Below are 21,515 nucleotides of genomic sequence, written 5' to 3' on the forward strand. Positions count from 1 at the left end.
GAGACAGAGGGCGAGAGGACGAGAGAGACAGAGTGAGAAAGAGAGGGAGAGGAGAGAGGAGGGAGAGAGAGAGGGAGGAAGAGACAGAGAGAGAGAGGGAGGGAGAGAGAGAGAGGAAGAGGGAGGGAGAGAGAGAGAGAGAGAAAGTGAGAGGAGAGAGAGAGAGGAAGAGAGAAAGTGAGAGGAGAGAGAGAGGAAGAGAGAAAGTGAGAGGAGAGAGAGAGGAAGAGAGAAAGTGAGAGGAGAGAGAGAGGAAGAGAGAAAAGGAGAGAGAGAGAGAGAGGAGAGAGGGAGGAAGAGAGAGAGAAGGAGAGAGGGAGGAAGAGACAGAGAGAAAGAGGGAGGAAGAGACAGAGAGAGAGAGAGAGAGAGAGAGAGAGGGAGGAAGAGACAGAGAGAGAGAGAGAGACACAGAGAGAGAGAGAGAGAGAGAGAGAGCCTCCTGTGACACGAATTAACTTGATGCTTTATGTCTCTTCTATTGAATCCCTCGTTCCCTCGGGGATCGTGAATCAAGAGCAGAGGAGGAAACACCCGCCCACGTGCTCTTCAGCCTGTCTGCCCGGCACCAAACCTCCCGACTATCTGCTTCTGCTACATCTACCTGGGAATTGAACCGACACACGTTCAGCTCAGTCCACCTCCAGTCTGTCACTCTTACCGCCGCCTCGCGAGGCCTCCTCCCACCCCGATTGTACTCATTACACATTTTAACTACCTCCCCTACATGGACTTCATCTCTTAGCTACTCTCTCGCCTCCTATTGTACTCGATTACTTATTTCCAGTGCTCTTTCCACCTCATACTGTGTCAGAATACAGTGTAGAGTAGATGTACTTTCAGTGCTTTTCCACCCTCCAGATGTACTCAAGTACATCGTTTCGCTATTCCTTTTACCTCTGTGTACTAGAGTACTTTTTCATTTTCTTTCCACCTCCTACTGTAATGGAATTTACACACACACACACACACACACACACACACACACACACACACACACACACACACACACACACACACACACACACACACACACACACACACACACACACACACACACACACACACACACACAGACTATTTCCTCGTGTGTGTACTACAGTTCACTTTATCACTATTCTATTCACCTCCGATTGTATCTCAGTACCTTCTGAGGATTCCTTCTTCTAGATGTACTCGAGTACACTTTGGAGGAATCCTTTTCACCCATGTGTCTACCAGAGTACATTTTCAGTATCCTGCCACCTCCTATTGTATTATTATTATTTTTCACCTTTTGGGGATTCCTTACACCTCTAAATGTAGTAGAAATCACACTCATAGTACTATTTTCTCCTCTCATTGTACTTTATTACACATTTTCACACCCCCTCCTCCCAATCCGGTGGACTTTTGCAGTTCTCTTTCCACATCTTAGTGTATTTTTATACACCTTTTGGAATTCCTTACATCTCTGAATGTAATAGAGTACATATTTTCTGTACTATTCTTCACCTCTAGGTGTACTCAAGTATCTCTTTTCAGTATTCCATCTTCGTGTACTCGGCACATTTTAATATTTCAGTCCTATCAGGAACTCTTTTCATCTCCTGTTATGTCAGAGTCAACATGTTGGGTATTCTCTCCACTTCTGTGTACTAAATAATTAGTATTTTTGTTACTCTTTCCGTCTCTTTTTGTATTTAAAAGTACACCTCTTGGATATAATTTTTTTTTTCACCTCTGAGTGTACTCGAGTTCACCTTTTAGTTACTCTCTCCGCCTCTGGATATATATCTCCTTCATTTAACTGTTTCACTGCACCGAAATGTGCGCGTGCGTGTGGGCGCGTGCTTGTGTTTGTATGCGAGTGGTAGCCCCGCGCCGTATTTTAGTTTTGCCCTACACACACACACACACACAGAGAGAGAGAGGGAGAGAGTGCGCCAGGATCCAGCCCTCCCCGGATTCCGCGCCGTGTTTTCCGGGGAGCCTCAGGAGCTCCAGCCCTGCTTCCACACGCTGCTCTCTCTCACGTCCGTGGAGCAGCGAACTGTCCGCGGCGGAGATTTTTCTCCTTCTGCCCGGGATCTTCCCTCGTTTCTCCTCGCTGAGCCGTCTCGGGGTGGTTTTTCTTTGCGTTTATTTTAACCGTGTTCTCAAAACGCGCGGCGCGGATCTCGGAGCGGCTCCTTCCCCGGGGCGCAGATCTCCCTTCTTTTTTTTTTTTTTTTTAAGGCTGCGCCTCCGTGGCAATGGATTGATTTTTTCTTTTTTTTTTTTCTTTCTTTTTTTTTTTTTCTTCCCTTTTCCCGACCTCTGCCTCGACCAAGTTGGAAAAAAAAAAAAAAAACCCCAGTCTGTAACCTGCGGCTCTCTCCTTCCAGCCCTCCATGGTTCAAACTACCTGGCTCTGGATGTCCCTGCACAATTTAGGACTTTGAACTTTTCCTCTTTTTTTTTTTCTTTTTCTTTTTTTCTTTCGTGAAGGAGGAGGAGGAGGAGGAGGTCCATCTCTTTATGCATTTTTGGGGGATTTGAAGGATTTATATATTTTTTGGTTTCTTTTTTTTTTGGTTGTTTTTTTTTTTTATTTTGAAAGAGAAGCTTCTTGAAGCCTGCAAAGATTCCTTGGTGAAAAGTGATGGCCGAGCGGGGAGCTCTGTGGCTCCTCTCTCTCCTCTGCCTCACCTTCCTCTCCACCGCGGCCAAGCATGCAGACAAAGGTAAAAAAATCCTCCGTGCGCCTTTTCCTTTTCTTACGCACGCGCTGCGAGTCCATGTATGTATGTGTGTGTGAGAGTATGAAGGGAAGAGACATTGCAACATTGTATCAAGAGTTTAGCAACAAAAAAGAAGAAGAAGAAGAAGAAGAAACGTGTCGGACGCGGTGTGCGGAGAGGGAGCCATTTCCACTCTACTCAGATTACTCTGAGTACCACGTACTTTTTCTTTTTCTTCTTTTCTTTAGAAAGTAGCCTACTTTCTCACACCTTTATTTTTTTGTTGTTGTTTGTTGTTCTGCTTCAAACTGGGAAAAGCAACACGCTCTCTCCCTCCTTTTGTCTGCGATCAAATCATTCCCAGACTTGTTGTTTTACGCACACACACACATACACGCACACACACGCACGCACGCCTTTGGCGTGTGTGCGTGTGTGTGTGCGTGTGTGTGTGTGTGTACGCAAATTAAATCGTAGACACCGAGGAAGTGCGTCCAGATGTGTGTAATAATAAGCGATGTGGTGGATCTCTTGGCTGGAGAGAATGTGTGTGTGTGTGTGTGTGTGTGTGTGTGTGTGTGTGTGTGTGTGTGTGTGTGTGTGTGTGTGTGTGTGTGTGTGTGTGTGTGTGTGTGTGTGTGTGTGGGGGGGGGGGGGTCATTAAGTGTTGAGCGTCAGGTAATAAGCCCGCGTCATCACCATCAGTCCCGCAGACGTCTCATTACCTGGGCGTCGATACCTGTTTTAAGCTGATGGATAAAACGGAACCCAATTTATTTTCTCCTGTTAATTGTTTTTTGTTGTTGTTTTTTTCTCTGTTGTTGTTGATGTTGTTGAAAGTGAGGCCACTGCAGTGCTGCTGTCACGAGGAATCGAGAAGTCACTGCGCGTTATTAGACGTTAATTACAATATATATATATATATATATATGTGTGTGTGTGCTTTTCAGCCTCCTGAGTGTCTGGAACAAATTGGAGAGTCATGAGAATAAATATCCTCCCAGGAGTGTTTCAGCTTAATTTTTTTTTTATTTTAAATTTTATTTATTATTATAGCGTTTCCCCTCCCATCGTGCCAGAGTCACATCTTCCACCATCACACCTGACAGCATGTGGTCTGGGAGAATAAGGACTATAACTGGCTTGTTGTGCTATTATGCAAAGTAGCTGCACGTGAGCGTCAGAACAGGCAGAACAATGTGCTTTTTTTTTTTTTTTTGCTGAAGGTGTGTGGTTTATTTTGTCAGTTAAAGAAGAATGAAGGTGCGGAAAGAGTGACGAGCTGCCGGGTTCTATCTAGTGTGGAGCCTGATGAAAAGCTCTCTGCAGTGAGAGAGAGAGCGAGAGAGAGAGAGGGAGAGAGAGAGTTCAGTACAAAAGAGAGATTGGGGGTAGGGTGAAACAGGCCCGACTGTCTGGAAAGTAATAAAACCAGGAGATTAAGGGGTCCAGGGAGTTCCTCTGGGGAGCTCTGATTGATTCCAGAGAATTGGACTGGGACCCACACGCAGAGAGTCTCCAATTACTAATTGTGGGTCTCTTTAGTCTGAAAATATCTGTTTATCCGAAACACATTTCTCTTGAGGTCCCGGGCCACAGCTTCCCTCCTTCGCCAGTCGTGGACCCAAAAGTGTTTTTGGCTTTAAGTGTCGGGACGCTGCTTTCTCTCTGAATCCTGGGACGGACTTGTTGCTACTGATTGTGTTGCTCCTCCTCCTCCTCCTCCTCCTCCTCTTCACGAGTTGCTGCAACTTTACAAATGCCCTTTGTCAACAAATCTCGGTTTTAGGAGTGTAAAAATCCATTGAGCCTCTATCTTATCTCTGCGATCCCGCGGGGGGGTGGCTGATTGTCTCCCGGTGGACAATGCAAATAAGTTGGCGAATTGTGTAAACATTGGGCAACCCCCCCCCTGCTCTCCACAGCGCACTCTCCAGGCTCCGGTGCACACGGACCACCTGGGGTGAGGCCAGACTTTACAAACAACTGTTGTTTTTTTTGGTGCATTTAAGGACTTCTCTCTGGATTCTTGTGCTCCAGAATACTTGACCACCTTTGTGTTGCCGTGGGGACCGTGGTGGTCTGTCAACCTGCTCTGTGGGGGAAAAGAACTGAGGCAGACAGCCAAAAAAAAAAAAGGTCTTCTCCCATAAAACCTCCGTCCACACGTCACTATGAACTCGGCATGTAGTACACATGCCAGGCCTTTAGGGGCGCTGTGACTCAAAAACCTGTATCTAATTCTGGATCTGCAGGTCTATGACCCTGCTCCTCCTGCTGTTAGCATCAGTAGCTTCTGCAGCTCCACCGGAGCTCGTAGTCCCTGATTGTTGTGGGGTTGGACGGCACGAGCCGGGGTTTTAGAATTTCCCCACTCTGGGACCCGTGTTAAAAAAAAACCTGTTTTCACGTTTCTAAAACCGCCTCATGTGGACGACAGGCCAGGAACATCTGGTTCAGGGTGAACCGGGTTCCTGGTCTGGACGACAGGCCAGGAACATCTGGTTTAGGTGAACCAGGTTCCCGGTGTGGACGACGGGCCAGGAACATCTGGTTTAGATGAACCGGGTTCCCGGTGTGGACGACATGCCAGGAACATCTGGTTCAGGTGAACCAGGTTCCTGGTGTGGACGACGGGCCAGGAACATCTGGTTTAGATGAACCGGGTTCCCGGTGTGGACGACAGACCAGGAACATCTGGTTTAGGTGAACCAGGTTCCCGGTGTGGACGACGGGCCAGGAACATCTGGTTTAGATGAACCGGGTTCCTGGCGTGGACGACAGGCCAGGAACATCTGGTTCAGGGTGAACCGGGTTCCTGGTGTGGACGACGGGCCAGGAACATCTGGTTTAGATGAACCGGGTTCCTGGTGTGGACGACGGGCCAGGAACATCTGGTTTAGATGAACCGGGTTCCTGGTGTGGACGACAGACCAGGAACATCTGGTTCAGGTGAACCAGGTTCCTGGTGTGGACGACAGGCCAGGAACATCTGGTTCAGAAGAGGTTTTTTTTCAATTTGATTCCTCCAGAACTGGCGGCCATTAACATTTCATCTCGGAATGGCGGCGTCTCTTCCACACGTGGCGTTGTGGTGGGCGTCCGGGGGGCGTCGGGTGTCGTCGATGCTGTTGACTGATCATTTATTTATGGGCTCCAATCGCTCATAAAGTCCTAATGACCTCCGTCCACAGAGAGACGGATAATTGCACATTTGGCCCAGTGTTTGATTCGTCTGCTCCACTAATGACAGCAGCCCCGCGAGGATCCGCTCCGGCGGACTGTTGCGGTCTCGCTGTTTGTTGCCCGTTGTGGAGAAGACGGGGCGACGGGGTCAACGCCACAATAAAGATAACGGTGTGAAATAACGGCTTTGGTTGTGGCTTTGCCCCCTTATTATTTTTTTCCTGCCGCTAAACGGTCTTGTTGCAGCGTTTGTTGGAGGGCCGAGGTGAAAGGAGCCATTCAAATCATTCGCACTAACTGTCGCAGCAGTTTATCAGCTGTAATTGGCAGGGTGAGACACGGGGATCAATATCCCCTGAATAGACGCTCTGACATCTGCTGTTGCATCTCCTTGGTGGTTGGAGGTCAGGCCAATCACACGCTTTGCACCGGAGGCGGAGTGAGCGCACGACCAAGGGCTCTTTTGTTCTGTGATTTGATGCAACGCGGCTGCTCAGCTTGTTGAATCTCTTGATATCGCTGTGTTTTACTGCGACGATGGGGTTTTTCAGTGTGGGAGGATTCTTCGTTTCACAAAAAGTTCTTGTTTTTAGTGGGACGTCAAACTTCCTCATGTTTTGTACATCATGATATGATAACGTTGATGGCTATTGGAGTCAAAAGGCAAAATGTAATGAACGACTCGGGATGTGTTTTTTTGTTTGGTATATTTAGGCCACATTTACACGGACCCAGTTTTTAAAAAAAACCCTGGATATTTCCCTCTCTAGGTTTAAAAAAAGAAGCTCCACTTACACTGACCCACATGTACAGCTGGTTCTGAGCTGCAATGAGCAGCCGAACCAGTAGGGGGCAGTGCATGAAGCTCTGCCAGCCAATCAGAATCCTGGGAGAAAAAAACCCCCACTACGTCATGAATTGTGACGTAAATCTCCTCCTGCATGCCTTTAGATACAAACAGACTTTGTCCAGATCTCCACTCTGGACGGGAGTTTTCAAAGAATCGTCGTTTGTGGCGAGTCGTCGCTGCGTTTATGAGTAAATGCGCCCAAACGCAGAGAAATATCCGTTTCTTCAGATACCCAGGTTTGTGTAAACGCGGCCTGTGTCTGCAGCTTGTTATATCGGGTTTTGTTCTCAAGTTTTGTGCTTTAGCTCAAAATTTTACTTCAAAACTTCCGTTCACACAGAAACGGTGTGTTTTCACTGGAAACGTCACGTAAACGCAGCCTAAATGACGAATATCCTCCCAGGAAGAGGCTCCGCCCCCTCGATTCCTCCACCATCAAAGTCTCCTCTTACTTTTTTATTTATTTTTTTAACATATACGAGTTCCAGATCCATCCCAGTGTCCCCGAGGGTCGTCGGCACCAGTTTCAATAAACAACATCCTCATCATTGTGGAAAAAGAAAGAACGCGTCACGCCTGAACGCGCACATGGTTTGATCCCATCCTATCAAAGTTTCACGCTTCAGCTGTTGCTGTGGATATTTAATGTCTTCACGCCACACCGAAGCTGCAGAAATACATTTTAGCTATATATATTTATTTATTTGTTCCTCCTCGTGTCTGTTGATCGCCGTGTTCCGTTTCCCAGGTGAGTTTTAACCTGCCGGTGACGCGTCGCTGCGGCGGCGGTTCCCAGTGTGTCTGGTGGCGACGCTCCACTCTGTCCGCCTCTCGTGGAGGTGGAGGTGTCGCTTCTAGACGACGGATGAGAGTCGTGGCGGTGTCGAGCCCGTCACGCTGACCTTGGACGGTGTTTACGGAGCCCGGTGGCATTTTTTTTTGTTTCGCCGCTTTAGAACCGTCGCTCCTGGAATTGTTGTTGAAAGCCGTTGCAGATCAACACGGTCAAGGAAAAAGTTTTTGTTGTGTAGAAAAATCAAATTCCTTATTCAAAAAATGAACGGGGGTGGGGGGGTCGGTGGATTCTATGTTTTTCCCTCCTCGTAACGTTTGATTTTATGTTCGGTCAAAGTGAAACTCTTTCCTTCTGTCTCAGAAAGTTCCTTTATAGCGAACTTGAGGATTATTAAAGCGGTAATTTGAAATCCTGGTCTCCTGGTGTGAACCCTGAAACGCTTGACTTTAAGCCTGGTGCCAGAGGGAGGGTGGAGGCAGGGGGAGGGTGGGGGTGGGGGGGGGGTGTCATCCTCAGACTTCCCCTCTCGCCCCTCTTTGTACTTTAAAAGGCAGCCGGCAGACGATTCCACGGTAACGGACCGGTCAGTTCACAGAGAGCTGCTCACATCAAGTGCTTCTCCTCTTAAAAGCTCAACTTCTCCGGGCTCCAGAGCCTTACACCCCCCCCACCCCCCCCCTACCCCCCTACCCCCCCCCCTCGCCCCCCCGCTGTGCAGAAAGAGATGTCAAGACGCCAAACCTTTTCCAATCCGGCTCCTGCCTGTCGTCTTTATGTCTGCTTCTCCTTTTATGTGGAAAACAAACAGAAAAAGAAAGAGAGAGACTCATTGGGACTTTGAGAAAGTTGAATAGTGTCTGGAGACGACAAAGACGTCCAAAAAACGTCCAAAGGCGTCCACACTGGCCTGTGTGATGTTTCCTCTGAGACGCTGGGAACCCCAGAGACACTGCATCAACAATATTCTTTGTCTTTTTTTCTTTTTTTTTTTTGTTTTACTGGGAAGGGAGGGAGCTGGAAAAAGGAAAAAGGAAAAAAGAAAGTGTTTTGCTTGGCACATTTCCCTTTAAAAATGGAACAAAATGCTAAATTTGTAATTTGCTGTGGTGCAGAACTGCTCTGCAGGCTTTCCTGCTCTGCTGTGATTGAATGATGCTCCGGCTTAATGACCTGTGGGAGATCCCCAGTCTCCCCAGTTTCCTCGGAGCTGCTGAGCAGGGCGGGTGGGGGGGTGTGGAGCGGGGGGGTGGAATCATGGCGACGTGTCAATAACCGTCATCTCTGTTCTCCGTGCCTCGGTGCTCCGGCTATAAGGCGACTTGTGTCATGGTCTGGAGAGCTGAGCCGGTCACGCTCTGTTTCTCAAGCCTCACCGCAGTCCTGCACACACACACACACACACACACACACACACACACACACACACACACACACACACACACACACACACACACACACACACACACACGTTGATTCATTCACCTTCTTTCTTTTCTTTCTTTTTTTTTTTTAACTAATCAAATATTCATGAGTGCATTTCCTCTATTTGGGGGTCACAGTAGAACTTTGTGCACTGATGGATAAACACTATTAAAAAAAAACAACAACTAACAAATATCACGTTTATGGGAGTATTTATACTTATAATTTGTATTTGTACTTAGTTCACACATGCTACTAGTAGTGACACTACTTCATGAGGTATTATAGAGTCCATACGTCCTAAAATGTAGGTATTAAATAACTAATGATAGTTAAGTGTGATTAAAAAGTTGTACTGAAGTACAATCTAAGCAATGTAAAGTAAAAATTATCCACTTGTTCTTAAACTGACTTTAAATAAATCGAATCGAACTGAAGGCAAAAGAATTTCTCGGATTAATACAGTATTTCTATTCTATTCTGATCTATGTCGACTCAATACTGCCCCCGTTTGCCAAAAAGCGGCACTGCTTGAATTTTCCATACACCTGTAAAAATGTTAACGTTTGCTTTGCTCAATAAAGTTCGTTTATCCTCTCCCAAATAATTCAGTTAAATTATTACACATTCACTACTAAGAATTTCGGAAATGAAAAACGGATCATCTTTTTATTTCCGTTTCATAAAACACACACACACACACACACACACACACACACACACACACACACACACACACACACACACACACACACACACACACACACACACAGACAGAACAAAACACCATACACATTAGCAGAGACCCAGTTGAATCGTCGTCACGGTGACTTGTCAATGATCAAACTACCAAACCAGGAGAACATGAGTCGCAGTGTGTCTTCAAAGTTGCATTCTACCCCGTTTCCACGGAGACGGGAGTATTTTCAATAAGTTGCACCTCGGGAACCGTTTTTCCAAAGTTCTCGCCCAAAACCCAGCGACCGTTTTCCCATTTCCCCTCAGAAACGTTGCATCTTGAGTGTAGAACGAGCCAGGCTGAGTCGTTTTAAGTAAGTTAAGTTGCTTTTTAACCAGAATGAATGAAACGTGTCGGACAGGCAGATTTGTTCCGAGCCTCATTAACAAACTTCGGCCGACCCGGCTGGTCAGTGCGTGTGGACGCTTCACGTCCGGCCCGCCGTGCGCGGCGCTCTTTATTTATTTACCAAGAGCGGCGAGCCGCAGTCTCGCCCCTTCTAATATTTATGTTCTGCATCGCCGCCAGTCACAGTCGGTCTTGTTCTTCAGGACAGCGTGTTATTGTCCACTGCACGCCAAGAAAAAAGAAGGCGAAGAAGAAGAACCTTCCAGGGGCAAAGCCTCCGTGATTCAGCGCACATCTTTTCTAAGTGCAGCATGACAGCAGATAATGGCAGCGTGTGGGTATTGATGTTCGCTAAAAGGCCTTTTTCCTCCCGGCTTGTTATTGAAGCTAAACCTTAAAGAAATGGCTGCAGCGGCTCGTCCAGAGGAATCGCCTCTGCAGCTCAGTACCACTTCTTTCCTCACAAGATTTGTTTGGCTTTTTTATTATTATTTTTTTCCCCTCCAACTTTTTTCGCTATTTGGGTTGTGCTGCGGCGGCGGCGGCGGCGGCGGCGTCTCCTGCCGGCGGCGGCAGCTGCCCGGGATTATGACACATGCAAGCTGTGCGTGTCAGATGAGCCTCGGCTAATGTGTGCAAGGCTCCGTTGTACACAAAACTGTTTTTACAACCCCGGGGGGGGCGTGTGTGTGTGTGTGTGTGTGTAACAGGCATTTCCTATTAGAGTAAGATCTCTTAAGCCTTTTAAAAAATAACTTAAAGTCCTGTCTTTTTTTCACTACCCAGAGCCACGGTGGCGTTGTGTGGTGAAGTTGTTGCGACAGTGGAAAAGAGACGCCGGTTTTAGTTCACTGTTGGTTTACGAGGGGAAAAAGAAGCGTGTGCCGTTGCCATACGGTGACGGAGAGAGTGGAAAATGGGACAAATGAGCTAAAAGTGAAGCGATAGGAGACGGCTGTGGTTGAGGATATGGGAGACGATCTGCAGTGGGAAAAAAAAAAAAAGAACCAACCCCCGAAGGGAGTCGTTGCTCAAACCTTTTTTTTGCCACGAAGTCCCTCGGGGTGGCTGCCGACTCCCATTTGACAAAAGTGGCAGCGAGTGCTGGGGGTACACACTGAGGTTTATGAGCAGGAATCTACTTCTAAATTTCTATGTGCTTTGTCGTCTTCTGCGTTTTTGGTGTGTTTGGTGAGTCACAGCGCCCCTAAAGGCCTGGAATGGGTACTACACGCCCTGAAGACTCGTGTTGAGTCGAGTTCACAGTGACGTGTGGACGGAATTTATTTGGAGACGAATTTATTTGGCCTGAGGCTCCGTTTAGGTGACAACTTTTTGAAAATCTTGTAGCTTTCATTTTCGGGCCACAAGTCAACTGTAATAGTACCAAGTGCAGATGAAGTATTTACTATGGCAGTGGTGCTGCGCAGCATCATTTCAGAAAATTTTGTTTTATTCCTCGTTTCCATGTCGACGGAGTTTGTGCGTTTTCAAAATGTTCCACCTCAGGAGCGGCTCTCATGTGCGAGTAGAATAAAATCATCAGATACCAGATTGACGCCTGTAAATGGCTTCACTCACTGTGTTCCCTCCGACACGTGTGCTTGGTTACATAACTAAAACACAGCACCAACTAGTGGCCTGGCATGCAAACTGCAGCTTTTTTTAAAAAACATTCCTGGTGTTCCTGCGATTGTTATCAAGCTGTATGAACCTTCCTGAAGCAAATACGCAAGAAATTGAAGCCGTTTTCACTTGATTGTTCTGGTTTTACTTTGGAGTAGAAAGATCCTGGGCTGGGGGGTCCGGGGGGGTCCGGGGGGGGTCTGGGGGGTCCGGGACTCCGGGGTGGGTTCCGCCGTTTTACACGAGGAAATGGGAGCGTAAAGCCCCGATAAAGCTCACTGCATATCAGCACCGCGGCGTCTGGTAACGTAGACCTCTGGAGCTTTAGAGAAAAAAAAACGTTATTTGCTCTATTTTGGTAGATGTTCCATCTTTGAACAAGGATTTTCAGTCGAGATAAAAATGATACTTGCTTTTCAAATGTTACAATAAGCTGCAGGATAGCGGAGGATTCGTTTTTACTCGAGTCAATATTTTACAAAAGGAGCGAGAAGAGGAGGTTTAAAGCGATCAGAAAACACGAGCACAATATGAAGTGAGAGGGTTGCGGCGATTACAGTTTAATTCCAGTACATTTCTACAATTGTAGTAACGGGATGTGTGGTTACGTTAAAGAACCTTATAATTAGAGCACGTTGCATTTATGTTTTTTAATGCAATCGCTCGGAGTCTGGTTTCACTCTTGGCAGACGTTCGGGTTGTAAATGGGGGAAAAAAAAAAAAAAGTCTTGATTTTCCCTTTTGGAAAGATGGATTAACAACCTTGGTTTCCGCGCGCCCTACCTGCTGGAGCTCCTGCACGCCGCACCTCTCAGACACAAATTTATTCTGCGCCGTCTTTTTGGAGGACGTCCAGGGTGTTATGAATTAACCTGGAAAGTGTCTTCAATGGTGTAGTTCACAGTGTAGTGCGGTCGTTAAGTAGCTCATGCTTCAAACGGGCTGCGCGGAAAAACAAGATTCACTGCGACTCTTCCAGCGCGATGATGTGTCGCCGCCGCCGCGGCCGCCCGCCTACTGATTTACAGCGAACGCTGTTATTCTCCAAAACGGGGACAAAATAATAATGATAAACATCGCCGTGTGTCTTCCTCCTTCGCTGAGACCCGGCGGGCGGTCGTCTTCGGCTCCAGGGTGCTAGCTCATTGGCTGAATGTGTCGACGGTGTGCACAGAGCAAATGTCATCGATCAGCCTTTCGCACAACGTGTGTTGTGGAAGTTATTTGTAATAGTGGGCGCAGCGCTCAAGGGATCTGTACTAACCCCAGCTGGATTTCATAAAAGGCATTAATTTCTTTTAAGTTTGGTTTGCGTGGATTATCCTGGGGGAGGCAACCCGGCCAGTTTTGCGTGACGTCATCCGTCGGCAACGTTGCCCAAGGTTTGACAAGAGCGCCACGTCGGCGGTCTGGAGATTCTTTAATCGGAGTGACAAGACTGAGACGGGCTGTAAAACGTGTTCTGCCAAAATCTCAAGGGGAGGATAAAATCGGTTCGTATAACGCCAGCAACTTAATCACCAGCAACTTCATCACCAGCAACTTTTACTTCGAGCTGTGCTACATGCTGCATGCTAAAGAGTTTGGAAGATCACACGCCAGTGATGCTACATGCTAAAGAGTTTTGTTTCCACACAAGTGATGCTACATGCTAAAGAGTTTCGTTTCCACACACTAGTGATGCTACATGCTAAATAGTTTTGTTTCAACACTAGTGATACTACATGCTAAAGAATTTCGTTTCAACACTAGTGATACTACATGCTAAAGAATTTCGTTTCCACACTAGTGATGCTACATGCTAAAGAGTTTCGTTTCCACACTAGTGATACTACATGCTAAAGAATTTCGTTTCCACACTAGTGATACTACATGCTAAAGAGTTTCGTTTCCACACAAGTGATGCTACATGCTAAAGAGTTTCGTTACCACACACTTGGGATGCTACATGCTAAAGAGTTTCGTTTCCACACACTAGTGATGCTACATGCTAAAGAGTTTCGTTTCCACACAAGTGATGCTACATGCTAAAGAGTTTCGTTACCACACACTTGGGATGCTACATGCTAAAGAGTTTCGTTTCCACACACTAGTGATGCTACATGCTAAAGAGTTTCGTTACCACACACTTGGGATGCTACATGCTAAAGAGTTTAATTTCCACACACCAGTGATGCTACATGCTAAAGAGTTTTGTTTCCACACAAGTGATGCTACATGCTAAAGAGTTTTGTTTCCACATTAGTGATGCTACATGCTAAAGGGTTTTGTTTCCACACAAGTGATGCTACATGCTAAAGAGTTTCGTTTCCACACAAGTGATGCTACATGCTAAAGAATTTTGTTTCCACACACCAGTGATGCTACATGCTAAAGAGTTTCGTTTCCACACTAGTGATGCTAAATGCTAAAGAGTTTTGTTTCCACACCAGTGATGCTACATGCTAAAGAGTTTCCACGCTCACACACCAGTGATGCTACATGCTGCACATGATTTGCGGCGATGCATAGCCTTTGAACATTGTTTTTGTGTGGAGTATAAATTGAGACTCAATGGAATTTAATACTCGTAGGTAAAAAAAAAAGAGTGGCATCATCCCTCGACCATGCAGTGACTTTGCGTCGCGCTCCTCGTATTGCTCTTTAAAGGTATGTAGGGAACCTCCTCGCTCTCTCATAAGGTATCATTCACTCAGTCACACACAGAGCCTCTCAGCCTCCGTTCGGTCAAAGGGACTCTTCATGTGTTGACAGGGTGTTTTTTTTGGGGGTGGGGGGGTGCTTTGGGGAGGGGGGGGGGTGGGGGGGGGTCACAGAGAGACGACTGTGAGCGGCGCTCAGTCCAGCCGGCTGCCGTCGGCCCGTACGCTCTTGGCAGCTTTCAGCGTGGTGGGATGTGTGCGTACGTTCGGGTGGGTGTTTGTAGAGGCGTATGCCACCCATCTGGAGTCGAGCAGCTTGAACCAACTCTCTTGCGGGGGGCGGGTGGGGGGGGGTTATGTTGTATGTTTACCTGGAAAAGTAAAGTCGACTGTTTTCATTTAGCCGTGACTTTGTGGAACAGCTTGCCACCAGAGCGTCGCTGATTCCGCATCAGATGCCGACGACACGTTTAGACAAATACAACTCATCGTGGGGCGTCGACGGCGGGCGTCGATCGCCATGTGTCTTTCTCTGGCTTTCTCCTTTTTATATTTGCGAGCCACTTTTTTTTTTTGTTTGTTTTTTTTGGGTCCCGAGACAAAATTGCAGATTGGCTCCACAGCTGTGAATTGTAAAGACGCTGGTCGACGTGCGGTTTGGGGTTTGTGGAGGAACTTTGATTTCTAAAAAAGTGCTTCGCAAACGATTTTACGAGATCCGCACGAGTTGAAAACCCGATGTTTCCCATTGTAAAGTACCGACATGTGCACCGGCAAACCACACACGTTTTTTCATCACACTCTTGATTAAGTCGATCAATCGGATTCAGACTTCAAACTCTGTCCACACCGAGCAGCTTTGAAGTTGCTGTGCTTTTTTCTCCTCGACATTCTTTGTCTGTTTTATGAGTTAGAAACTCGTTTGCCCGGTTTCTGCAATCAAAATCTCTAGAAACTAAACTCAAGCACGTGGTTGTACCATGTTACAACTTCAGCCAGAACAGAACAAGGTGTTTTTTTGGGGGTTTTTTTCACGCCCCACGGTGGTTTTCCATTGCACTGTCTCGGCTTGTAGAACACCGCAGCATCCTGGATTGTTGCTTCTCAGACATTAAGTTTAAACAATTTAGGGTTTAGAGTTAAGACCCGCGGAGGCTCTGTGTGTGTGTTATGTATACATCCCTTCTCTACAGTCAACCGCCCAGGTTTATTTTGACTGAACCTGCTGCTATGGTGACCCGAACACCCCTCCCCTCCTGGTATTAACCGATGTTTCTGCTACTAAATCCAAACTGAAACAAGTCTTTGAAAGGAGCATTTCCAGATAGAGGCCCCTTTGTGCTGCCGGGAGCTCCCCTTTGGCATGGGGCTCTCCTGACGGCTGTGACTTCTCACCATGTTATTGGAACTAGTTCCTCCTCCGAGGTCACAAAAGGCGGCTGGGATGTTGAAATTAATGCTCCGAGCCGTTTGAACGCACGGTAGCGACGTGATGGAATTGGGGGTGACTCGGCCCTTCACAGTTGAGTCGCTGCTCCTCTCAGCAGCACTTGAGAGATTAGGACTTTTCTCCGTTTTCATTCATAATCACGGAGTTTTCAAAGAATGGGCTCGAGCTCAAACATGAAAAAAAAAAACAAAAAACACCAATTTCACCTTGAGATTTGACACATGGTTGGTTGCAACCGTGCCGAACATGTTTTTTTTTTTTTGTGCTGATCAGATGTAACATTAGGACGGGCAAAGTGACTAACTTCAGATTATCGCTTTATCCTGGCACCTCTCAGTGGGTGTGAAGCAACAGAGGAACATTTTGTTCTCACAGTTTGTGTAAGAAGCAAGGGGGGGAAAAAAGTGGTCAGTTTAAAGATTTTTAGATGTGGCCTACCTCAAGAACACATCTCTTCAGACGGGAATCCCGTGAAGGCCGTGTGACGCTTTGAGCAATGTTCTCCACCGTATCGCACCGATTTCTGGAAACGTATTCCCACACAAAGCAAGAATGGTTTGAATTGTTGACTTTTGCCTCCAAAGTGCCGAGATCTTTATCCAATCCAGCGTATTTGAGATGTACGATGGACGAAACGTGTCTGAATCGTGGACTCTGCGATCCTCGATGCCCCGAGATCTTCCGCCAACGTCTTGGTGCCCGGTACCTCAACACGTCTTCCGGGTCCGGTGGAGTCGATGCCGCGGTGGGTCTGGAGGACCGGCGGGTATAACCCTTTGGCTGATCGGTGCACTTCAAACCTCACGGGAGAAAGACTTCACGAAACGTTGGCAGTCAACAGAGGCGGTGGTTTTATTGCAGTCGTGCACCTGGTCCATAAAACGAGACGCCCCTCCCCCCTGTTTTCTAATGGCGATGTTGTCCTTGACCTTTTGAGAACATTATAATCTCCACTGGTGTCTTTTTTTTTTTTTTTATGGAGTCTGATAAACGACTGGGGTTTGACTATGATATGAAAGCTGAGCGAGTGTCGGTTTACACAACACCGGGGTAGATTGCTCCATCACTACGTTCTGACCGGTAGCACTGGCTCCTTTGTTGCCCGGACCTTTTCAGACGATTGCAAAAAAAAAAAAAAATTGAGAATAATTTCCCATCGCCTCCTCTTTTTTTTTTTTTTTTTTTTGGGCCCAGTGCCAGAATCGCCCCGCCGGGTTTCACCTGCCGCTGGATGAAGCCGCACAAGAACCTGAGAGCGGCGGGCTGCCGCGACACGGCCCCCTGAGCCCAGTCTAAATACAGACGTGACCTTCCTCTGTCTGATGCAGCGGAGGAAGAGGAGGATGAGCGAGGGAGGGAGGGAGGGAACAGCGGTAAGCCGCTGGAGGTGAGGATTTTTCATGCCGCTTGGAAGTGGACGCGACGGAGAGCAGCTGCATCCATTCTTACCGACTCCTTAACCGCTGTCCCTTGAACCTTGACTCCACCGGCGGGTCAGCTAGCTACAGCGGCGGCCAGCGCGGAGCACCTGCGGAGGGATTGCAGGCGAGCAGCATTCCATCACAGGACCCCGAGACACAGATGTCATATGAGACTCCGGGGAGGTGGTTGGAGTGGGTGGGGGATGGGTGTGGGGGGGGGGGGCGAGTGGCAGAGGCTTTTTTGGCATGGTGGGGCAGTAATGGGGTGGGATAGCGAGCCAGCTGCTACCAACAGCTTCTTAATGAGGTATCCCATCAAGAACACAGGGAGATGAACATTAATGACGACAGTTAAACTTGTCTGTTCATTTACTCCCCCTGTTACTGCCGCGCCCGGGCGAGGTGCTTCACATAGCGGGGAACATGGTAATTGGGTATTTTTTATTTATTTTTTTGGTCTTTTGTCTTCTTCGCAGCCTGATTCCAAAGTGCTTTTATTATTTATTCGCCCATTTATGTTTGATTAATCATTTAATCCATAAAGTCAGAATTTGCAAGGTTATGTATTGTGGCGGCTCACAATATTTCGAGACCTGATCTCGAACGGAGAAAAACTGCAAAAACGTAAATGGATTTTTATTAACACTGTAGGGATGCACGATTTGTTGGCAATTTTTGCAATGTACATCTTGCAATAGGCCGAAGTGAACTGCAATGAAGTGTGTCAACATACTTGGTCAGTCAGATGGAGACAACTGAAAATTGATCTAACTGGATTTTCTTATTAATAGATGCAAGTCATGGTCACGAAAATGTGGGTAAACAAAACCACAAAGTCAACAAATGCAGCTGGAGAAGTGGACGGTCATTCGGAAATCCGAATCCCTTGATGTTTATGCTCAACTTTAACATAATTGAGTGAAATGCGATTGTTTTTTTTTTTTAACTTCATTTTGAAAATAATTGGATTTCCAAAGGGAACTTCCTGTCTGGGTAAATCGTCTCTGCGCCGGTTGACATGGCCTCCATCTATAATCGTGGGTAGAGCGCACCGCCGAGTCGCTCCACGTGGGAACAAATCACCCAGTGTTTGTCGATACGTAAAAGTTTTTATTCGCCAGAACGTTCCTCGCTTGCTTCCGCCTTCACCTTCGCCGCCTTGATTGGATAATAACGCGTCGATGGAAACGTGTTGCACATATTTAAACAAGTCGCGTTACAAACAAGCTTGTTTTTCTTTTTGGGGGGTAGATTTTCTGTATTTTCACTTTTTGAAGTGAAAATGTTTCCCCTCCTGCAGAAGTTACAGGCCGTCAACGCCTCCCTTTCTTTTCCCCTCCTCTTGCGCTCCCGGCATCCAAACGAGGCAATAAAGCATGAAAAAGACCCATCGTGGAGGACGTGAACGTGCGTGTTGCTCTTGTGAAGGACACCGAGTTTTTATACGACCTTTCCTCTGCGACCTACAATCCCAACGCTCGAATTAGTGGCTCTGGAGAGAAGTGAAATGCTTTTCTTTTAATTTCCTCCTGCTTCTTCTTTTCCTGCTTTCATACTTCATTTACCTGGAGTGGCCCAAATTAGTCCTGAGTGCATAAAGCATGTCATTCAAGCTTTGTGGACACCTGCTGAACAAATTCACTCAAAACAGGACACGTACGCCGGCGACGCGCACAATCTGAGCCGGAGCCCAAAATATGTCCTGCAGTCTGTTTGTGCCATATGGCGGATAATATTGTAGTGAAGTGTAGCAAGTCTAAATGAAAATTCACCCAACATTATCTAATTAAGCAGGTGTGAAAGCAGCTTAATTCCAGACATTTTTTGGCACCCCCCCCCCTCTTCCACCCCCCATATTTAGCCCCATATTCAGAGCAATGCTAGAGTTCATTCAGCTGGAAGACACAAGTACTTCTTCTTCTTCTTTTTTTTTTTTTTTAATTTAAGCACACTTTCTCCTAAAGAGAAGATGTCAGAAGTGGTCTTGAGTTATAAAGGCCAGTGATTTTATTTGCCAGAGCGAGGCGGCGGGGGGGCTTTTTGTTGCTGAGTGACAGGGGGACTTAATAATGAAGCTCTCTAACCCAATCAGCCCTGAAACCAGTGGAGCCCCTCTTTCCCCTTCTTTGTCCCTCCACCGATCCCCCCACGGTGCCACTGCATTCCCAGCCTGGCGGGGCAGTGTCTCTGGGCCAGAGCCATGTCACGCACCCCTTCTGGCCCCGAACGACCGTGGTGGTGGTGGTGGTGGATGGATGGGGGGCTGGGGGGGGGGGTCAGTGGTTCAAGTGCTCCCCATGGGGCGATTCCTGGTGACGCCGCGGCCCCGGCACCGGCCGCATCGGCAATTAATTTCTAATGAGTGAGAAATTGGCAAACCTTACAATATCTTTCCCTCTTGGCTCCAAACTGGCCATTGCTGCCCCCAAACCCCTCCCCAACCCCCCCCCAACCCCCGCTCCCATTTTCCCTTTCTTCCACACAGATTTGAAAGGAGGGCCGAGGACAGCCCCTCCTGGCCCCGGCGCTGATAGCGAAGCGCTCGGAGAACATTCCTGGCGTGCTAGACGGAGGGCGAGTGTGGATTTTACGGCCCGTGTTTCTGCTGGCCGCACACATACCTGTGGCTCATGTGTAGCTTAGCCGCGTTAACCCCTTCCGACGTGTCGCATCTGAAGTGATTTAAAAGACGGGACGACTTCCCGGCAGCTGTGAAGCTTTTCTCAGAAACTTCACATCTACGGTGCTGTACGGCTCTGAACTTGTTAGATTTGTCTTATTCTGAATGTTGTTGTTTTTTTTTTTTACTTATTTATGTTTTCATGCTTGAAAAGTGCACGCTTTTATCGGAAACTAAGCTAAATTTTACACTTGACAAACTGTCCACCTGTCCAGCTATATAAATGCTTCAAAGGTCGTCGGATACTAGAAAACTACATAGAACTAGAAAGATAGAAGCTATAAAGACAGGATTGAAAACTAGATGATTAGATGGAGGTTGGAAAGACGGACTGTAGAAAACTAGGAATCTCGATAGACTCTAGAAAGACGTGCGAGAAAACCAGACAGTGAGACGGATACTAGTGAGACGGGCGTTTATAAGACGGATAATAGAAACCTATTAAACACATTTTTTTCTCCCCGTCATTCTGAAATAAAACCAACTTGAATAAAACACGTCACTATGAACACGACTCAACATGTTGTAGTACTTATGCCAGCGCTTTAGGGGGCGCTGTGACTCACCACATACACCAAAAACGCAGTAGATGTGGAGAACACTCCTGAGAAATCCAACACGTCGTCATATTAAAGCTTCAGCAGCTCCTGCGGTCCGCCAGTGTTGTCGTCAGGAAGTGACATCACGGAGAGCGTCGCGGCCGGCGGCGATGACATCGTTCTCCCCAAACGTGGGTCTTTGGCCGTCGCACGCCTCAAAGCCGAGCCGGAATTTTAAAACTCCCCCAGCCTGGAATAAGTGTTTTAAAAAAACAAAAAAAAAACACGCTTTGCTGGATCGGCCAAAAAAAACGACGTTTACATGAAACGGCGATCTCGTGTGGAGACACTAGAAAACTCGATAGATGTATATTAGAAACAACTCGGTATGTAGGTGACTGATGGAGCTCGATAGCAGCAGAGCTTTCTAGAATTTATCTAACTATGTACTTTTTTTTTTTTCTGCCATCGAGCTTGTTTCCTAAAATCTGAGTATTTAATTCTCAAATGTACTTATTCATTTATAATCGCGTCTCACCAAAGGTTCAGGCTGAAAATTCAATGAGAATTTCATATGTCTGCATTTAATATGAGACTGAAAAAGCCACTTTTCTACATTTGGCGTGGCTTATCAGTGAGCCTACAAGCAGAGAGGGAAAAACAGCCCGTCTTTGAAAAGCGAAAAGGGATTAGCAACATGGCAACTCGGAAACTGAATCGTGTTTCTTTTCTTTTCTTGTTCCTTTTTTTTTTATAAGCTGGAAAGCGAGGCACCATCAAAGAGTGAGCCGGGTTCCGTTCAGATGTGGTGAAGAATGGGTCGTGTTATTTTATGTTAAATGCGTCTGTCGGTGGCTACGGGATGGTTCTGGTGGCCACCGCTGGCTTTAATTGTGTTTTTTTTTCCCCCACAAGGAAAAAAAATGCTCTTTCCAGACTTCCTGTTTGTTCTTTTAATCTTCTCATAACGTTGCCCCTGTCAAGTTTGAACAAGTTTATTCCAGCAAGACACCCAATAAAGACTTTTGTCTTTCTTAATTTCTGTTGTTCGCTCAAAAGCCCAATGAAGCAGAAGGTCAGCGGCGTGTTTGAAATGTTACAATAACCGCACAAA

At 46.9% G+C, this 21,515-nt stretch overlaps 1 protein-coding gene across 4 annotated transcripts in view; it reads left to right on the plus strand.

The window, feature by feature from the left end:
• The first annotated feature begins 2,565 nt into the window (after positions 1-2,565).
• Positions 2,566-21,515, plus strand: part of neo1a (neogenin 1a) — a 219,730-nt gene continuing 200,780 nt past the window's right edge. For all 4 annotated transcript variants that reach the window (XM_080496441.1, XM_080496444.1, XM_080496442.1 and 1 more), the window contains exon 1: positions 2,566-2,705. In XM_080496441.1, the coding sequence (XP_080352567.1) occupies positions 2,624-2,705 (82 nt within the window). In that variant the 5' untranslated portion in view covers positions 2,566-2,623. The remainder of the gene's footprint in view (positions 2,706-21,515) is intronic.

The sequence above is a fragment of the Blennius ocellaris genome, assembly GCF_963422515.1.
Source record: "Blennius ocellaris genome assembly, chromosome: 1".
NCBI lineage: Eukaryota > Metazoa > Chordata > Actinopteri > Blenniiformes > Blenniidae > Blennius > Blennius ocellaris.